The 22,007-nt window shown below is 36.3% G+C and overlaps 1 protein-coding gene across 1 annotated transcript in view; it reads left to right on the top strand.

The window, feature by feature from the left end:
- Positions 1 to 22,007, top strand: part of PUDP (pseudouridine 5'-phosphatase) — a 64,129-nt gene that overhangs the window by 29,644 nt on the left and 12,478 nt on the right. The window contains exon 4 of the mRNA XM_030962984.1: positions 8,288 to 8,517. Within this exon, the coding sequence (XP_030818844.1) occupies positions 8,288 to 8,517 (230 nt within the window). The remainder of the gene's footprint in view (positions 1 to 8,287; positions 8,518 to 22,007) is intronic.

Consider the following 22,007-nt stretch of genomic DNA (forward strand, 5'->3'; position numbering starts at 1 on the left):
TGTCTAAAGAGCCTTGATTTAGGCACAGAGGTCAGGTGTCCTCTGTTCTTGGGCTTCTTAGTGTGAGTTGAAACATAACTGTATCTACACAGTGGTGAATGAAGAGCAGTGCTGTGATAGATGTACATGTAGGAGTACTGAATGTGAGACAAGCGCAAAGTTGTATTTGACCATTGCCATTCAACTTTTTTTTTGGCAACATGGACAGTGGGGTTGAGTGCACCCTTAACAGATTTGCTGATGGTTTGTGGCCCAGTCAGCATGCTGAAGGGAAGGAGTGCCATCCAGAGGGACTTGAATAGGCTTGAGAGGTGTGTCAAGGAAAAGCTCATGAAGGTCAACAAGACCAAGTGCAAGGTCCTGCACCTGAGTTGAAGTAATCCCAAGCACCAATACAGACAGGGAAGAGAATGGATTGAGAGCAGCCCTAACAAGAGAGGCTTGGGGGTGTTGATTGACAAGAAGCTCAACATAAGCTGGCAATGTGTGCTTGCATCCCAGAAAGTCAACTGGGAACTGGGCTGCATCCAAAGGAGCATGGCCAGTGGGTCAAGGGAGGTGATTCTGCCCTTCTACTCTGTTCTTTTTGAGACCCCACCTGGAGTGCTGCATCCAGCTGTGGGGCACCCAGCATGAGAAGGATGTGCACATGTTGGGATGAGTTCAGAGGAGGACCAGTGATCATCTGATCAGAAGAATGAAGCATCTCTCCTTGAAGGCTGACGGAGAGAACAGGGGTTGTTCAGCCTGGAGAAGAGAAGACTTAAGGGAGACCTGATAGCATCTTTCAGTATCTCATAAGAAATCTGGACAAGGACTTTGTACAAGGGCTTGTAGTGACAGGACAAGGGGGAATGGCTTCAAACTGAAAGGAAGTAGGTTTAGGTTAGATATTAGGAAGAAATTCTTTTCTGCGAGAGTGGTGGGGCACCAGAAAAGATTGCCTAAAGAAGCTATGAATGTTCCATCTCTGGAAGTTTTCAAGGACAGTCTGGATGGGGCTTGGAGCAAATTACACCTAACAAAAGTTGGCCCACACTTGGCAGGGGGTTGGAACTAGATGATCTTCAAGGTCCTTTCCAATGCAAAACATTCTACAAATTTGTGCACAAACTACATGAGGAAAGAATATGGTGACTGGTACAGTTCTTCCAACAAATATTTCAGTGCACACGTCTGAAAATCTGTTGATTAATACCATGTTCTTTTAAAAAGTCTGTAGCCCATGTTGTTTCTTCTTCAGAATATGCTGCATCTCAGCTACAAGACTTAGCAAGTGTAGTTGTATTAGCATGAGTTACATGGTGTAGACAAGCTCTAAAAGTACAGTAGGGAAAGAGAAACAAACCATACATGTACATCAGCAAAGGAAAAGGGAAACAGAATAAAAGAGGTAGCAGATTAACATATTAGTCAAACATCTGTATGTTATGATATGAAAATAAAAATAAAAACTATTGTGTTTTTGAATGAGAGTAAGAAGTCAGATTAAATAAATAAATAAGTTACACCACTCCCAACTACCCCTCCTAAGAAAGCATAAGCATGTATAGATGAGATATACATAAGGAAAGATCTGGTTACCCATGAAATACAGTTTTTGTTCTCTGTTAAAAAGAACTTTGTAATGTATTTCCATACTCTATTTTTTCAAACCACCACATTTCTTAGCAAAAAGTTTGGAAACACAACCTTTCCTTTGACATTAAAATAAATATGAGTAATAGTATTCGTTAGTACCTAGTACAAAGAAAAATGGTCTTCAAAACTTATTTATAAGTAAGGAGAATGAGTCTCTTTTCAACAATGAAGATTGACTGGCAACCAAATGATTGTGATTATAAAATACAGACAAACATAGCACAAGATTGTAACTGGATCACTTACCAAATAACCAGTAACTACCTGGGGAGAGGGATAAGACAATCTGTAAAGTTTCCTAAATACCTCACTTTTTCTGAAGTATTTTTGTAGTCTCCAAAACTATGTCAAAGGTTATACCTAGCAGCAGTGGCTAGCACTGAAGTTGTTACTTTAATCATAACCATTGAGGCCTGCATGAGTAAATGTTGTGGGACTCGATCCTTGTTGAACTCTTCCAAGTCAGCTAATTCTGTGATTCTGTGAAATGAGTAGTATTTTTATTAAGCTAATTAAAGTGTGGAAAACTTTTGAACATAGTAAGTCATCTTCCTATCACTTTTAAAATACACATTTTCTATTTTGAGTTTTCAGAGTTCGCATATCTTTACTTTCTAAAAAAACAACTATGAAGATAAAGACACAGAATAATCACCCTAAGCCTAGCTAAATTTTTTTATTATTTCTATACATGTAGCCTTTTGCTTTCTGTAACAATTTAATAAGAACTTCCATTTGAATCTGAAGGAAACACAGAATCTATGGAAATTTCATAATATAACCTGATTTCATTGACCACTTGGTGCTTGCATTTAATTAGGTTAAGAATTATACTGTATTTATGGTGTTTTGTTGGTATGGGCATTATTATTATTATTATTGTTGTTGTTGTTAATTATTATTATTTACTGTCTTGGACTAAAGTAATCCTACGTTATATTGTTTCTTAGATTATTAGATGTCTGACACTATAATTACTTTAATAAGGACAATGATCATTTAGAAGAATATGAGATATTATTGTATATGATGGTTCTCTGAGCGTGCTCAAAATATTTTTCAGTTGGTTGACACCTTAGCTAAATTACTTGTAAACTATAAAGAAATATTATGTGTGATGGTTGGGGCATATCTGAAAGCTCTGTGAGCTGTTTGGATTTTCTTAAAGGGTGGGAAAATGTGGATATGTCTGTTATATGTCCTTCCTAGCAGAGAATGCCAGTTTTCAGATAAATTAAGAGCAACAACACACACACACACACGTTTGCCATATCTCTATTTCCTATTGACTTCTTGGTTTTCTTTCTGGGATTGCATTGTAGATAAAATATTATTTATCAGAAATAAGATGTAATTGGTACCTAGGTGCCAATCAGGGAAGAACTAAGCAGTGGCAAGAGGGGTAGAGTACACTGTGGTGTTTGTGAAGGCATATGCCACTGAAAATGACATTTATTTGAGGCCTTCTCAGCCATGTAGGAGATCCTGTAATGTAATTTTGAAGCTTAGTTTTCATAGAATCTACCTTATAAGTTCTAGATGTTTCACTTATTATGATCCTATTTGCAATGTTTGCTTTCTTGAGAAAAAGTCTTGGGAAGTTCATTTTTAAGGGCTTTTTCCTTACATAGCTTATGTTTATCTTTTTAGGATTGAGACATTAGAGAAGACAGGGGGGCTGTCCGTGTAGGTCTGAGCATTTATGTGGTCCTGCACTCTGTGCTGACAGTACACAAACCAGCTGTTTTCCTGAAACTGGAAGACTGTAGGACTTCAGCTCTGTATATAAGACATCAAACAGTGGATTTTCAGGCTAAGGTACTGTCAGAGCTTGCAGTGTAATTGTCTGTATGATGGTGTTATGCCTTCAAATAAATCAACTGCAAGCAGAAATATAAACACCAGTGTGGGTGAGTGAGGGTCCTTAGTGATGCAGAGTCCCCAGGCAGGTGCAAAGGAGAGTTGCTTTATTGAAAAAAGCAGGCCTTTTTGAGCAGTTAGCCCAGTTAGCACTTATCAGCTACATACTTTTAAATCATAGCAAACATAATCCAACCACCATACACCACGATGTGAACACACCATGGTTACATAACTTATTTTTCTGCCCCTAATTCAGCTGAGTCACTTTCCCACAGTCCTTTTCTAGTTAACCAAAGTAACAGGCCTGAGCCATGATTTTGTAAGGCCTTCCTTTTGTAAGATTTTACTGATATGCAGCACAAGAGACGTTCTGCTGGGGAACAAAGGAAACTGAAATTAGGGTTCCATCCTGAAGTGATGTGTATAATTCTCTTCTTCATTTCACATGTTTTCCCAGTTTATTATGGAGATCCCTTTCTTGTTTATCTTGAAAAACATTCTTATATACTACTGTTACATGTCCATAGATGAAAGTTTGGTTGGAGATTAATATTTGAAAAAAACAGAAGAGCTTTATAGTCTTTCCTTCTTTATCTGAAAGCATTTTAAAAGAAATAGATCTGAATCTGCATATACAGAAGTGGTACAAGTTAAGTGTTTTGTTCATGGATAGACAAATACAAGAAAAGGGATGGTACAAAAATTTGAAATTATATAAAATAAAGTGTAGCAAAAATGTATGTGCTGTTCACTGTTCTAAACTATTGTGCATGACACAGAGATTATGTTTGTATAGAGCTAAAAGGAAGATAAAAATTCCCTTTGCTTTCAATCAATTTGAGTTAGCTTTCAGGAGTTTCATCTTGTTAATTTTCACTTCATGATCAATGTCATTTGCTTATAAAATGTGATAGCTTAAAAGGAATAATGTAGAAAACAGTGTTGTAATAGCATGTAAATAATTGGATAGGGATTCTCATTAGATCATTTTAGTGTAACATTATTTGGTTTCGTGAACTCTTGGTGTACATGTATGCATTAGTCAATTAGAAGGAAAATGTGGCAGTTAGCCCAAGGGTTTTGTTGTTCAGTATAAGTCTTATTTTTAGTTTGTCAGTTGATCCAATGTGTTAGTCACCATGATATCAGCTGAATCTAAGGAGAAGAACACCACATCCAGAGTCTAATGGAGGGATAAAAGTTCATTTTTCAAAAAAATAAAATAATGTACATACTTTTCTGCAAGTTTCAGAACAAAAGAGCCGATCTCTTTCTTTTAAATGTATCTGTGGTCTCAAAAGAAATAGGTTCTTTCTGTTTTCATTTGTTTTCTTTTTTCCCTCAAAGTTGATAACTTGATTGACATTTGTGATTAATTGGGTTTTAAAGATGCTGACATTTAAAGTTGATACTCCTTCTTTGCAGCTTCTGTAACAAAACTCTGCTTACAATTCTTTTCACCTATTTTTCTGTGCAATAGTCACTAATACTTAACTGTTGTAGTTAGTATATATTAAGGTTCTGTGTCAATCTAAAAACTAAGAGACAGTGTAAAGATAACAGTATGTACCTCTTTTACTATCTAAAAACAAGAGTACATTTGGAAATAAATCATAGCAATGTGGGATATTTTTCCTCATTTTTTTATAACTACTTAAAGAATTTATGTTGTTCTGCATAAGATATTTATTGCCTGTGGCCATATTTATTGCCTCCGTGCCACATTTAGAGTGTATTCTTATGCTGGAAAAACAGAGATCCTTATTTCTTTTGACATTTCTTGAATTTTTATTCTTGCTCTATATTACTAAGTTTTCAGTAGGAGAGGTGGAGGGTAGTCCCAGGAAGCCTAGGAGAGGGGTCCCTCTGGGATGGGTGGGCCATGATCCCTTACATGGTGCCACAAATAAGTTAGAAGTTAGGGAGATCATGGGAATTTTCAGTATACTTCTTCATAGCCACTGAGTTTTCAATTGGTTGGTTTTGATTGTCATTATATTGAAAAATCTTTGTAACTAAAGAAGATATAATGACACAGTATTTGCCAGGAGAAGTTTCTTACAGATCTTTAAAGCAGTTCCTCAATTCCCCTTCTGTTGATGTTTTCTTTAAAAAAAAATTAGAAAGATACTAAGGAAGATATTATATTCTTAATGAAGAATTATATGCTGAATTAGTAAAATAATTGTGTCAGTAATTTGATGTGGTGGCGAAGTGTCTAGAATTAAACTGGTGGTACTTGATGCAAACAAAAATGGATTTTCCTGATCTGTAGCTTTTACAAAGAGGAAAGCAAACCTGAAATTAAAATATTTTTCAGCTGCTATTGTTCTGAGCTAGTCAAGTTATGCTAGCTATTCTTCCAAATGCAGTTTAATTTTTTTTCTGGGCAACTGATTTGCCCCTTGCAATTTTTTTTCTATCATCTTGCTCTATTTACATGTGTGCAAATAATAATTTTTTAAGGGGCGTGTTCTCTGAATAATGTAAATATTTTCTCTCTGGAGATATTAGCTAAAACTGCATTTTAGCTCCCTTATTGTGAGGGAAGCTAAAAAGAGAAATCAAACACACATGCGGACACATTTACACACTGAAATCATGATGTGCTCGAGGAATACAAGAGAGAACCCTGGAGAAATAACCTTTCTGCAACAGTGCTTCTCTCTGGCTGGCTACCTCCAATAGAAACAGAATAAGCATACCCAGTGAGAGATGAACTGAAGCTGTGATACAGTGGGACTGAAGAAAATTAGCTATTTGAAAAGAGCACAACTTTAGAGAAAACTAATCATATCATAGAAAGGGCAGAGAAGATAGGAAGTGTCTTCTGCTTGTGTAATCTTTGGACTGCTTTATGTTACAGCACTTATGTATGCTAGCCTTGCTAAACATTCCAGTTTATTAAATTCCTTGGAATTAATACATTTTATTTTAGGGAAGAGACACTTATACTACTGCTTTACATTAAGGAATCAGTGCTTCCATTAATTTAATATAGACTTACTTGGCATGATTCAGAATGAAGATATAAACTATCTGGAATAAAAAGCTAGCTTGTATTTAACATCGTATTTTAGTGAGAGGACATAGTAGCATCATTTGGGAAAAAGTGCACTTGCTTAGTATAACCACTTAGTGGAGCATAAGAAGGCTTTTAAATAACTGATGTATTGACCTTAGAGGAAGAGTAGTGCTTGTTATATCTGTCCATCTCAAAATCTAACATTAGAGAAGTGCATGTATTTACAGTTTGAAGGCCATCTTCAAATACAAGCATGGAGCTATAAATGTCAGTTATTAATTGTTTGATTCGATTCTGGAGAATAAATGAGAAATCTGCAGAGAGTCATACCTACAAGTCCTATTTCCAGATAGATACATTAGTTACTGCACCTATTCACTAATCTACACACTTTGTTATCAGTGGTACTTGCAGCTTGTCAAAGTTGGGCATATGACTATACCTGGGAAAAATTTATGGCAGATAACATCGTTGTTTATAGAATTGAATGGCTAGATCACAAGGGAAATACAAATCAAAGGTGCTGAGGTGGCAAAGGAGGAGTGGGAATGGTTTAATGGTTTAAGGGAGTGGAATGGTTTAAGAGAGTAGGAATGGTTTAAGGGAGTGGAGACCAGACATAATGATGACACTGAATAAGGAGGAAGGGAATAAGATTATTTTTGTATAACCAGGCATGAAAAATAGGATAAGAATTAATGTAGTTGGAACATGAAAATAGAATTGTGCTCAAGTTGTTTCAAGGAGACAAAAGTCCACTGGACTCTACTGGAACCTAAAGGTACCTGAAACTAATATCCTGTGTCTGGTACAGTTCGGATTAATGCCAAAAAGCACAGCTGAAATGATTTTACGGGTATGGAGGATTTTCACTTGGGAATTGATAAAGACCAGACATCCACACTTGTTCTTTATTAGATAATGCTAATTGTTTTGTCTGGGAAAGGTATCCAGCATTTAGAATACTTCAGCAAAGAAGCATTAAAAACCCTTCAGAGAAAACTCAAAACTTGCACTGAATAACAAAGTATGTTTCCCTCTTACGCAGACTGGTTGTGTTTTCACTGTTCACTGCATTAACCTTCCCTAGAAGACTGGATCAGATTGAAGTTTCTACCCATTAGACTTGAGGTGTTCATTACTCTGGGTTCACAGCATCAATAGATAAAGCTCTGGTATTAACAACTGTGACTGACAGCTGCTCTCCTGCCCAGTGTTACTTGCCTTGGTAATTGCAAAAGAGAGAAACTGAGCTCTCTTATGGGCTGGTTTGAGCCAGCTGGATACCTACTTCAGGAATTAAAACTCTGCAATCCAGTGAGAAGAGTATACTTCTTTGATTTTTTTTTTCCCAAGAGCATAACTGTATATGAAAGAAAATATTCTCTCAAACTCATAGAGTTTTAACTAAAAAACTTACATGATGTGGGGACATTGCTTAATGAATTTCTAGTGGGTCTCATTATGTAGTGATATTAATCACATTTTTGGCAGATTTTGAGAAAAGCATTGTTTGATAACAGAAAAAGTATGTATATAGCTTAGAGAATGTTCCATGATTTTTGAGTGTAGAAGGAACATTTCAGATATAGCAAGAATTTTGTTTTATACTGACTCTTTGAAATAGGTTTATCACGTTCAGTAAGACAGCATTGTTGAAGTATTGCTAAATGCTTTGTAATTGGATGTAAACATTTCTACATATACCAACTTATATGCATATTTATAAAAACTAAAATGTGTATATTTGTCTTGCAGGAGTCAGTAAGCTGATCCATCATTTACACAAACACAAGATACCCATAGGTGTTTGCACCAGCTCGAGTGTATCATCATTTGAGCTAAAAACAAGCAGACACAAAGACTTATTTAGTCTTTTTCATCATATTGTTTTGGGAGAGGATCCTGAGTTGAAGCGTGGCAAGCCGCATCCTGATCCGTTTTTGCTTTGTGCAAAGAGATTTGAACCTCCTGCACCACCAGAGAAGGTAAGAGGGGGAGGGCACAAATTAAATTTAGGAATTTTCTGTTAATTAATTAATTTAGGGCATAAATTAAATTTAGGAATTTTCTGTTTGGGCTATATTTGGAAATATTTTTTAATGTGATAAAGACTTAGATTAATATAAACATTATTAAAATCAGCAACCCCCATTTTCAAAGATGTTTGTGCTGTCCGAGAGAGGGATTTAGAGTTTGTTATGCAGATTGCTCTGATTTGCTACATGGTAGCATGCAGTAGTAGGAAAGTGTAATGATTTTCTGCTGGATATATATAAGTCTACAAGCTTAACTTCACTATTCAAAGTTTGGAAACATTCATGGCTGATTTACCTCTTAAGTGTCAAAACATTAAATATAGTACTTTGTGATGAGGACATATATTCTCTGAATCTATATCTTTCCACTAGCAGTCTAAATCTCTGAGATCATAGTCCTTGTTTCCGATTTAAAACTATCAGTTTGAGCACTCTTTCTCAAATAGTAGATGTGTTAATTTTTCCTGTCTTATATATAACTTTACAAACTATTCTGAAGTAGAAATCTGTAGGAAGAAAATTTCACATCAACTGAGAGTTAGTTAAAACAATGTCTTCATTTTTATTTTAAATTAAATTGCCTTTATGCTTAGAATATTTTTTCTCACTTCTTCTCTGCCGCAAGTTGAACGTAAGTTTTGGAGTTATTTTCATTACTGCAGAAAAATGTGTTGCATGATAATTTTAAGGAAGAAATTTAGGTAGATTAGACTGTGATTACTGTTCTCTCAGTAAAATTTTTGGGAAAAAAAAGGCTACACAAATACTTATGGAATGATTAGGTAAGATTCCTCACCTTTCATACTTCAAGTTCTCACCCAGAGTCTAAATGGTATTTTCATTGCCTGGGAATACAAAGTGAATTAAGTTTGGTGCAGTGTGGTTGACTTTTGAACAGAGTTAACCAAACTGGGTTTGGGTTTTGGTTTGGATTGTTTTTTTTTCTGTTGCAATTTCTCTTGATGTGTGAATCTACTTCATTTATAAGCTTGTATGTTCAGAAATTATACACCAAGTGTACATAACCAAGGAAATTGAATGTCAGCTGTATTAATGGCAAATTAAACTATAATTTCATGGAAGGAGCAGGACAGCTTTTCCAAAACTCTTAGTTTTTGTACTTCTATTTCAGAAAACCCACAAGATGGTAATACTTAAAACAATCAAAAAGTTTGAAAACAAACCAAAAGGAAGCAACAAAACCAGTGAACCAGTGACACTGTGTAGACACTTGTATTCTTTAGTTATGTTAGCATTGAAAAAAAGACATGAAGAAATAGTAGCATCTGTATTACACTAAATATTTTTAACCACAAAGGTATGTTAGACAATCAAAGTCACAGATTGTTAATAGTAGTTGTGTATTTTTAATTTTGTTAACTTTTCTTTGAAGAAGGGCAAAGATGTTTGAATCCATATTTTTCCTTTGTAAGAAGTTTACAGCATCAAATTCCCTTAGTGCAGCTAATTCAGCTGAACTTTTTTGTTTTGCTCCATCTACAAAAGTCACAAATGTTAAAGTGTGGGAAATTTACAAATGCACAGAATTCCCAAGAGGAAGGAAGTGAAAACAATGCATGTGAAACTATCCAAAACATTTGTGACCAGTTGCAGTGTAATAGTGTCATCTGCAGTGTTTTGTCCCAAGCAGTGAACTAATAGAGCTACAGGTTTGGATTTCATGCCAGCAATCATTAACATGCAAGGCTGCAGCCAGGTATCAGGAGGTAAAGCTAATGTCTACATAAACAAATAATTGGATTTAAGCAAAACAGGTTGTTAGAGCATCATAGGCAGTGCTTGGGCTCATAGATCTAAGCTATATATGATTTGAATGTTTTCAATTGGATTGGATTTACTGTGATCCCAGGCTGAGATAGGGTTCTTTGGAGCTTTATGTACTCTTAAATATTGGAGGTTGCTTGATGAGTGTCTGCAGAGAACTTTCACTGGAGATGCTGTCTAGAGCAACCTAGTACATACCAAAACTACCCAGTGAAACTAACTATCAGGGAGAAAGTGAGAACTTTCAAGTTTGCTTCAAAACTTTGTTGCTGCTGTTAGCAAAACATACAATGTAGGCATAGAGAAAACCAAACCCAGAATTTAGCTGTAGTGTCATATCACCCAGTGGCAACTGCTGTGCAGGCATACTTCTGCAAGGAGACCAGTATTTGGGTGGTATATAAATGGATATGATATCTGCTATACTGTCATTGAAGGATGTCATAAATATCCATCTTGAAATTTCTTAGATGTTGATCTTTTGATTTGCAGTCTTTGCTTAACTAGGAACTTAATAAGCATAATGATAAAATGATAGCACAGGAATTTCAAAAAAGATAAAGCCTGCAAATTCAGCCTAGCTTTCCTATCTTGTGCTGCATGAAGCATCATATGAACTTCCAATGCTTGTAACAGTGCCCAGTCTTATAAGTAATTAAGTAAATCAGCCAGATAATCAAAATATTATCTGGAAATTAAATACTAGAAATTTTGTATTTTAATAAAATTTATTTTTAAATATATTCCAAATTCTGCTCTTAAATGCACAGATGCAACTTGTATGAAAACTGTCTGGAGCTGTACATGTGTAGAAATTATGTGTTCTTGAATATTATAGAAATTTCAGGCCACAGTGTTCAAAGCACTGTGATCTTTTTCATCCATTTTATTTAGATGATTGAAAAACACTTTTCATAGTATTATTTCTGTTTGGATTCTGGTCAGGGAGTACTTTAACAAACAGAACGTTAATAAATCCAGGAATCCTAGTGGGATGCACTCTCAAGTGCTGAGAGATCTGGAAGATGTCATTGAAAGACCATTTTCCATAATCTTTGATCTATCATGGCCACTGGGAGAAGTGCTCAAGGGTTGGAAACATCACATGTCACTCCTGTGTGGAAGCCAGGCAAGAAGGATGAACTGCAGGCTTCTCAGCCTCATCCTAATCCCTGGAAAAAGATGATGGAACAACTTATCCTGAAAATAATTTCCAGGCACAGTAAGGATAAGCAAACCATCAGGAGGAGTCAGTATGTCTACAGCAAGGGAAAGTCATGCTTGACAACCTGATTAACTACTTTGATGAAGTGACTGTCCTGGTGGACATGGTGAGAGCAGTGGCTGTTGTTTACCTGAGCTACAGTGGTGCCTGTGACACTCTCACCCACATGATGTGGATGAGCAGACAGTGAGGTGGTTTGAAAAGTGGCTGAGTGGTCAGGCCCAGAGGGTTGTGATCAGTAGCACAAGTCTAGCTGGGTGCCAGTGATTAGTGGTGTGCTCTGAGGGCTGTTTAACATCTTCTTTAGTGGTGTGGATGAATTAAGATAATGCTCAATAGGATCTTATTAATGCATATGTATACCTGAAGAAAGACAGTAATGAAGAAGGAGACAGACTTTTTTCAGCAATGCCCAGTGCCAGAACCTGAGGCAATGGACACAGGCACACAGGAGACTGAGCGCAAGGAAACTTTTTTTTTTTTTACTGTGAGGATGGCCAAGCACTTGCAAAGATCATTCAGAAGGTTGTGAGATACACAAAGTGTGTCTGGACACAGTCTTGTGCAGTGGAGGAGGTTGGACCAGATGAGCTCTGGAGGTCCCTTCCAATCTCACTCATCCTGTGATTCACTGATTATCTTGACAGATTTGATCTGGGAAGAAAAAAATAAGGGAAAAAAAAAGCTTTTGCTGAACAATATTTTTCTGTTCTTCTATAATTTACAGAGCTCACATTATTTAAAATAATGCTTTTGGGATTTGAAATTCCAGAATATTATTTTTTGATTTAAAAGAGTTTATAGTAACCAAGCCATTTGTGTGTATTTTTATAGTTTATACATAAATATATTTATATATCAACTATAACTTTCCAATGCTATCTTGAAGAAGTTTTCTTTCATAATAATAAAAATGGCATGCAAATAAATTTATTTTAAGTATGGCTCTGAATTAGAGGGTTTCTGACACCCGCATGCCAGCGTTTATACATGTTTCCAATATGTTTCTGTCATCAAAACCACACAGATTAATTAACTTCCTGGTTAAGGGCATTGAAGGTTAAGGCATTTCTTTCCAGTATTTTGGTTGATTTGCTTATAGCTTTTCTGCAAAATAAAGGACCTTAGTAGTAGTTTAAAAGCAAATAAATCCATTTATATTAACTTTTTAAACAGAGGGATAGACTGTAGTAATACAAATGGTCATAACTCTCTTATGAAAACTCAATCTGTTCTATTTAAAAAGTTCCAAGTGATGTAAATCATTACCTTAATTTAAAACACTATTTCTTTGCAGTTTCTTCCATTTCTAATTAATTAATTGATCCCATAGTTACAAATAATCTCTGTACCAAATCTAGAGAGAGCTCATTAAAATTTTTTCAGACTGATTAAATGGCATTAGGATTTATGAATCTCAGTGGGCATTTTGTCATGGAACAGAGAAGTTCAAAGAGAAATTTTCTGTGAGTTTTTTGCTCTAGAAGATATAAGGGAAGAACAGTAGATTCAGAACATTTTGACATTCAATTATTTTGTAATTTTATTCTATATTGCACAACTAAAACTGGATAAAGAAGGCTAATTTAACACCTAATGTGACCATTGTTATTGTGAGCTTTTGTAAAAAAGAATGCTAAAACTGGTTTTTTTGTATTATCTGCTTCATTTTTAAACCTTTTCTAGTTTTCTTCCCCCACTTCTCCGTTTTGACTGAACGCATGTAGTGTATATATTTTACTCACTGTGGTTTTCAGATAAGCAGGTATTTAATTAGTGATGGTGCTGTTATTCCTTGTGTATACCTGGAGGTTGAATGTATTAGAAGTGCTTTATTTGAAGTACAGAAATTACAGACATGAACAACAGTTCTAAGTGGTGCACTGAGCTGTAAATTGGAATCCCTGCTGTTCAAATCAAATGTTTTAGTCACCATAAATCTGTTCCTTTCAATTTTATTGGCTTATACTCTTTCCTGAATGTTTATGATTCACAATTTTTTTATTTTGGAAATAAAGGCATTGAATATAAAACCACTGACATTTTTCAACTTAGTTCAAATATACATCAATGGTTTTTTCTTCAAGCTTGGCTCTAGTTTTTCTTTGCCTAGGCCTAGATTACCGATTTTTTCTCATCTGAAACAACCTTCTAAATAGCCGTTCATGGTATGAACCATTCTGATTTACCCAAGTCCTGCTGTCTTATTTCCTTGGACTCACAGTTCTTACCAGCTGTTTTAGCATATTGTTAGATATTGGTTTTTTTCCAGTGGATATAACCTGTGATGGTAATGGTCAGAGTATGAAGTTTAAAGTGCTAGGCTGCATTCAGGAAGAGAGATGACAAAGAGTTTGTAGATGATCGCTGTTCTCAGACAGTGTGGTCTGACAGAGGCAGATACAGCACAGGCCAGTGGCTGCTTATTATGAAAAGACATCAATGTTCCTCCACAGCTCTTTCTGGCTGAAGGTTCATTTTGAGATAGAAAGTAGAATTTAGTCTTTCTTTTCAGAAAGTTGTCTCAGGACAGCACTGCCCCACCTCCATGGGACCCTCTCCTTTGATCACCTTTCCTGTAGCAATACTCTGAATATTTGAGGCAAGACAGGCATAGGTCTGGTCCTCTACACTACTATACACAGGCATCTTTTCCCTAAATTCATAATAAGCCACTATTTTATACTTAAAAGAAAATTAAAGGAAGGAGACTTTTTGTTTGTTCATTTTCAGGTTTTTTTCAATTATCATGCTCTCAGTTCCTATGGTTGATTTACTCCCCCCTTTTCTTCTAAAGCATGTGTACTTGTGTGTTCACACGTGCACTCACTCACTCTCCCAACCTACCCCTCCCCATGCTGGCAGTCTTTATTATATATTTGTGGAAGAAAAATGAGATGTTGTATGGCTTGCAAGTAATTTAACTTTTAAGTGTTCCAGACATTGCCCTTGTTACTGCAGTGCATGTTTATTTATGGATGTATTTGTCTTATGGAGATGAAAAAAGTCATTGAAATTCCATGCAAAAAGTAACCTGGTCAAGGTTTGCTTTCACTGAAGGTATCTTAATGATTGGAAGGGGAAAGAAGGATTATAATTAGTTCTTAGTCTTTGGGGTACTCTACTTGGGAGGGGGGAGAGGTAGGAATACTTTTTTTTTTCCTTGCATTTGTCTTGATAATGTATCAAGTAGCTGCTAAGGGACTTGATGAAATGTGATGCAGAATAATAAATTATGCTCTGCAGCCTTCTTTGCTTCTACGTGAGGCGAGTGTGTAAGCACAAAGAGACTGGTGCACCTCCAAATTCAAAAAGCATTATATTCAGATTAGCAGGTCACTGGAGATGTGTTGCTAATTGTTTTAGGGAACTCATTATGGGTATTATCACATTTTAATTATGCACAGCAAATAGGAAAAAAGAGGGGGGGAAATCCTTTTTTATGATAACTTGCTCACTGATTTATCTTTTCTTTCTTTCAAGACCTTGAGCATTTTCTTAGAGATGCCAAACAGCAGTCATTGAATAATTAGATTTTAAATAACAAGAATTTTCATGAAAATGTTTTTAATGTCTTTTGAGTTATAGCAAGCATGAATAAATCCTCTTTCTATAAGATCTAGTGCACTGATTCTCTCTGTATCTGGAGTTACCTTTGTAATCACCCAGAGCTGGTTCTAACAGTGGCTTTCAACCATTTCAGGACAAAAAAGACTGAAAGAAGGAATTGTGTTGTTTGCTTTATTTTTTGGTTGCTTCTTTGTAAATTAATGTCATGGAGAAACCTCTGGAAACCTATGAAAGACTACAGTCAGCTATGTCTTGTTTTAATACACTAAGGCTAGGGAATGATGAGTTTTGGGTTGGCTTTTTTTTTTGCTCTTAGTTTGTTTAAATTGCTTGTTCTTTGTGGAGATGTGGTTGTAGGCAATTTTCAGAGAGCTGGTATTACATGGTAGGGTTCTTCTTATTCTGTTGTGTGCTAAAGAATTTGTAAGAGTCTGTCTTTTTGGCATGATTGCAGAAAACCTACATATGGAACCATCAATTAACACTGGTAAATTATTTATAGTCTAAACAGGGCAAAGCTTTTTGCTCAGACTGATTGCTGCATCACGAAATAAGTGCACTTAGAAGTGTACTCTATAAAGGAGTATGGAGATTTTTTTTCATTATTATTGTGATAGGTGTTATAAAGATAAAATACCTTGTAGTATACAGAAGAACTGAAGATATGAAGACTTGTCTGCTAAAAAAGGATGCTTAGCATTTCCATTTCAGCACCTTTTTTCTTAGAATAATAGCATAATTCAAAGCCAACATGAAAATGGTTCAAATTTAACTTCAGTAACACTGGAGTGATTCTATTTAAGGTAGAATACAATTCCAAACAATGGTAGAAATGCTGCCCTTCTGTTCCATAAAAAAAACAAAAACAACCAACTAACCAACCAAACGGAAAAAAAAAACCCACCAAAACCTTTTCGTTTTTGTCTAAATGATACTACATACAGGAATTGCTGTTCATGCTCAGATTCAGTGTCTGGCTTATTTGGTACCATCTGTGGTGACAGCTAATAATCACAGCTTAATAATCACCTTTTAGCTAGAGGGGGTTAATTTATCCACTTAAATTCTCTTGCTCCCATATCAAGTTGCTTTTAACAAAAACAGACAAAAGATAGGCTATAGTAACTCTTAAATAGGATCTGTGGTTTTTCTTTATACTGATGTGTGCTTGAGACAATGAATTCTGTATATGTGGCTTATGTTCCAGTGTCAGTTTTTATATGTTATGAGTGAGAAAGATAAGAAGTAATCGATCTGCCACTCAGTATTGTAAATGCTGCTAGTCACATCCCTTTTTGTTTTTTGCTCCATAAATTAAGCTCTTTAGAATCTGTTCAAAACCTCACCATCTCAAAGGGTTGTGTTTGGGATTTTTTGTGGGGGTGAGGGCAGTGATATGGTTGTTTGGGTTTCTTTCTCTTCATAAGCATTGTGGTTGCATTTATTCAGACTCTTCCTATCAAAAACATTTTAACATAGAATAATGTCTATGGGACATAGTACATAGAGCATTCCAGATGAGACCATTTTATGTATGTCTGTGAATATAAATTATATCACCGAAGCTCTAAGTTTTCATTGAGCTGGTCTCCCAAGTTTTGAGTTTTCTCTGAGCTCTTTACAATGATGTCCAGTATTTAAACCAAATATTATAAAATGTATATGTGATTTATTTTCTTCCAGCTAATGTGTACTGCCACATTTCTTGACCATTTCATTTAATTTGACACTTGAGTGCCCAGTAGACTACTTTGTCACTCCAAAGTTCTTACAGATGTTATCCCAGATGACCTACAAAACTTCCTGTCATCAGCAGATTTTACTAAATATAGAGATAAGGATTACTAGTCAATACTTCCCTGAATAGCACCAGAATTATTTTGAAATACAACTGCAACTATTTTCTAATATAGTGGCATGGTAATGGAAATGGCTTTTGGTGTTAGTAACTCCTTCATAGGTTAGTTGCTTCAAAACCTCAAGGTTTTGCTGAGTAGCAAAGAGCGGTTGATGAGATTTCATCCATTACTGAAAATATCCTGTTACAGAACATGTTTTCCTCCATTAGGAAATTGTCTTCTTTCTCCTGAACAGACACCTGGTCACAGTGATCTATTCAATTTGTCTCCAGAACATATTATTGCATCCTGTAGCTCAGTCGGGAGACATTAGAGATTGCCTATTGTCCTGAACTTCAGAATTATTAAAAACTCAAAATACTACTGATTCAAGAAAGTGCCATGAGCACTTTTAGCATAACAGTATGTAACCTATCTTACTGCTTTTCACTTTCAATAATGCAGTTATCCCAAGCAAACTAAACCAGAACCTTGCATTTTAGAAAGAATGATCATGTATCTGAGGTAGAAGGGATTTGCAAGCTTTATATTAGCTACAACATATTATTTGAAGACTGATATCATTTGTGATTTTTTTAAATTCTCAGGCCAAAAGTTTTCATTGAGAGGATTTTTTTTTAATTTCAGCAAAAAATGTTTGCAGGTTTTTTATGTTCCTCAGAAGGTAATATTTTTTCAGTTGTAGTAATAACTAATACAATGGTCATATGATAATTCTGTGAAGAGTTATTTTGTGTAGAATAGGTATTTGAAGTTTGGAAAGGTGGAATTCCTGTAGACAGGTGTTCTAGAAGTCAGGAATGGTGCTATGACTCTACCATACTATGACTAATACTGCATTTGGGAATGTTTCCCTGGTTTCCTGATGTTTGTGTGCTGCTCAGTGTAGTCATCATATTTACATTTAAGTGCACATTAAACTATGAGGGGATAAAAAGCATCATATTCATGTATGCTGGATCACAGGCATGGAGTCTGCTCTGGACAATTTTTGGAGCGCTATGAAATAAATGTAAACATCTAAGACTATAAGTACAAATGTAGCTTGTACAAACTAACCGCTGTAAGCACACGCTGATTACAATTTATTTAATGAACATTGTGGCTTTTTTAGTGAACAAGATTCCAGTTTCTTATTTTAGGTGGCAAGCAAGTATTGTCCCTCAATTCTCCTCAGAGTTAGAGTTAACAGAGGTCATTCCTAATAAAAATAAGAAGTAAATCAGACAAATCTGCTTTCAGCTGTGTTCTCTGCTGCCCTGGTCCAACAAGTAGCAAAAGCAATTTAAGCAAGACAAATTTTAGTTAATAGCCCAGCAATAAGAAAGGGAGGACGAAGAGCATGAACCAATGATTCCAGAAACACTGTATTCTTAAATATACTGCTGGAGAAGGATGAAGAATGTAGGCATGAAGATTGTACAAGGCACAGAGGTCAGCATGATATAAGACATACAGCTGGAAGTGGGAGAAAGAGATAAAGAATGCAATTAAATGAAAGAATAGAAGATGTCTAGGGAGTAGAAGGAAATAAAAGCAAGACATAAGTAATTGTGGGTAAGATAATATAGGGCCTTGAAGGTGAAAATGAAAACTTTAATTTGTAACTGCACTAAGTAATCTATATACCTTCATTATAAATAATAAAGAGTTAATAGTGTGCAGTAGCCCATTTGTCCTCACAGCTTTCTCAAGCATTTTTTAGGGAGTGTAGATGAAGTGTGAGGAAATAGTCTATAAGTTAATGATGTATATACTGAAATAGTAAAGGCATTTACTTTTTTGAGGCTAAGCATTCTGTCTCATGAGGATTGGTAGATGATGTGACAGACTTAACATTATAGCAAAAACTCTTCAAATATTTAGGATGCTACATGTCTAAATTTAAAACCTCATGAAGATAGTGGAAAGAAGAATGAGCTACAAATTTGCACTTTGACGTTTCTCTCAAAGTAAAGTTTTCTTTAGGAACACTGATGACAGAGTTTCATCTTCTATCCTAGTATTGCATTAACTAGTAATTCTAAAGTGTTTGGACAATTTATTACTGTCCCTTTCTCCTGTCAATTTATTTTATTCCCTATCATCTTAGCAATCTTAGTTGAAGAGCAAGTATGCTTGAAGGATGATTGTTGACTGAGTAGGCTGGTGGAAGACTGTTTCAGTGATATCTTCATATTTACAGGTCCTCTTTACAGCTGATATTAGTAAGTTACAGCCTTAATTTTCTTTAAGACGATTATTATTTAGTGCAGTAACTTTCTTATTTCTCTGATTTTGTTTAAATAATACAGTGCTAATGAATGGTGAATAAAATGTTCTGTTAGTAGAATACTTAGAAAAGGCCTTCAGTGTAGTTTTTCTCAGAAATTTTTAAATCTATTATTTGCTAGAACAGTTCAGTCTCACCAGCTTTCACACCATTTTAAAAAATCTGCCAATTGAGTCCTTAGCTTCTCTGTCTGAGTTGAGTATGTGATCTGGCTTTGTGTAAAGTGGTTGCTAGTAAGAGCTTCAGGCTCAATGTCAGTCCAAGGATGAAGAAATCCATCATAGAATGCTGTATTTTAATAAAAGGATTTCAGTTACTTGGCAGTATAAAGACATAATAATGCGCGTGACATGCTGTGGTGTATTGCTTTAGGATCAAACTGAACATTGGAATAATAGCAGCATTGAGAAGAAAGGAAAAATAGAATGTCTGATTTGAGCATCGTTTTCTCTTCTATTGATTTCTATATTTAGCATAGTGTATGGCATGTCAGACCCTGGTTATAAAGACCTGTAAAAGAAAGTACTTGGATTCCTGGTCTTGCAGGTTAGGAATCAAGCAGCATGATATGCATAAACTTGCACAGAGTTGGATGGATCCTAAGAAGATCCTCTACCAGATGCAGATGTTGGGGTTTGTGTTAAAAGCTTCTTTGCAGACCCACAAAAGACCCTCTGGGACTGAGAGAGGTGACAGCAGGTGGGGGATCCCAAGTCACACCTTCCCAACAGTTCCCACGTCTGTCACAAAAGTCATCATCCATCAGGTGCCCATCTCCATATGGTCAGGGCAGCACAGAGTCCCAGAGGTAGACAGAAGCTCAGATTAAGAACTCCCAGGGCTGTCTCAGAAGTGCTATCAAGGTAAATCAGTGCTGGACCAATCCTTTTGGACTGAGGAAAGATGCAGGCTAGGGTGTTGCACTCAGTATGGGATGCAGAGGAGGAGAATTTGGGGTTTGATCAGGATTTATTACAGGGAAATGGAGAGATAAGAGGATAAAAAGCATTGGATGTGTAAATAGGTGACACATTAATTTGTCTGGCCATGCACAGCTCCTTACTAGTGTAGCGTGTCCTGTGTTAGCAAATTCCACTTATAACTCTTCCTGGCTGAAGGGCCTCTGTGTATGTGGCTAGCAACCAGACCCAGGCAGAGGCCCTTGTGTTCATGGTGCCAGCATCTGGAGTGAGCATAGATCTGGGTGCTGGCAACTGGGCAAAATGAGGTGCCAGCCCACAGCCTGGGACTGCAGGTCACAGGGGCCCAGCCCAGGCATCTGCAGAGCCAGTGGCCAGGCTGAAGTGCAATCCTGTGAGCACTAGAGAAGAAGCAGCTGAATGACCCTATGGGTCCTTGGGAGTGCTGAGTATAACTGCATTGATCTGTGTGTCTAGCCTTATGTATATATATTTTTTTAAATTTTGTTTATTTATTTATGTGTGTGTTTGTGTGTGTGTGTGTGTGTGTGTGTGTGTGTTTTTTCTGGTGCCTGCTGGGAGATACGTGCTCAGCCTTGCTACTGTTTGGGCTGGGGGCATGGAGCTGGGGCTGCCTCCCCTTTGTCAGGCTATTAGAGGAGGGTCTATCCCCAAACAGCAGTAACCCATTCCCTAGCATCACATGTTTCTCTCTATAAAGGGAGATTGGATAACCTGGTTATGTTCCAGGCAGGTATCATGATCTTTCTGTTTCAGTCTCCTAATGAACTGCCTCCTTTCTAGACATCTCTCACAGCCATTTGAGCTGCACTGCATAGCAGAAAATATGCCAAGTATGCATGGAACTGTGCCCCTATTCTGTTTGCCCTTCCCCTCCCCATGCTATCCAAAGGTGAGGGATGTTTTCTCAGTTGAAGTAGTCACCATAAAAGTCTGTTTTCATTTCTAACTTTATGCTTTTTATGTATTTGTGAAAATAAGTTTGTAAATACTTCTTTATTTTTCACTTAGAATTTCTCTTATTACTGCGGCTTCCTTCTTGCTTCAAGAGGAAGAAAAGGAATAGATTGTTAAGCAGAATCTGGATTTTCTGTTTACAGAGCAGTAAACATTCTGAAATGAACTGCAGTTGTGTACATTGTAAAATTGCTTTTGTTTGATGGGTTAATAAATCTTAGTCAAAGGTCTGAATGACTAGAGATATTAAAAGCTTGTGTTGTCTGACAAAACCAAACAAGCTAACCATCTTTTTGCATTTCTTTATAAATATAGCAAAGTATTGTTTAGATTGACCATGGCTCTCATTTTATTTGCAAAGCCTTGTCTATGGGTCTTCCACAGTTACTGTGGCTTTTTCAGGTGGGCTTTTTTTGTTTGTTTGTTTGGTGTGGAAAACATAAACCAAAATCAACTTAATTGGCAAATGTTTAAAATGCTGTACTTCTTCAAAAAGTACCCGTGTTCATTGTGTAGACACCTTCCATTAGTTTTTGCAGCTATGAATAAGCCTAGGAATTTTAGAGAATTTAAATAAGCTTTTTCAAACCAATACCTACATTGATCTTGTGGGGTTACTGTTATGTCACTTTCATGCATAGACGTATGAGACAAGTCTACCCTATATTCACCCTTCAGTGAGGATCCTTCCAGCAGCTGGATTTAGGTACTCAGCTGTCCCTGGATCCCAGTCTTGTGCTTGTCATTCCACAGAGTCTCTCCTCTGCACACACAGATCTCTTGGACAGCCCCAGATGCCACATCCTTTACAGCAGCTGGCCAAGGCTGCC

The sequence above is a fragment of the Camarhynchus parvulus genome, chromosome 1 (genome assembly GCF_901933205.1).
Source record: "Camarhynchus parvulus chromosome 1, STF_HiC, whole genome shotgun sequence".
Classification (NCBI taxonomy): Eukaryota; Metazoa; Chordata; class Aves; order Passeriformes; family Thraupidae; genus Camarhynchus; species Camarhynchus parvulus.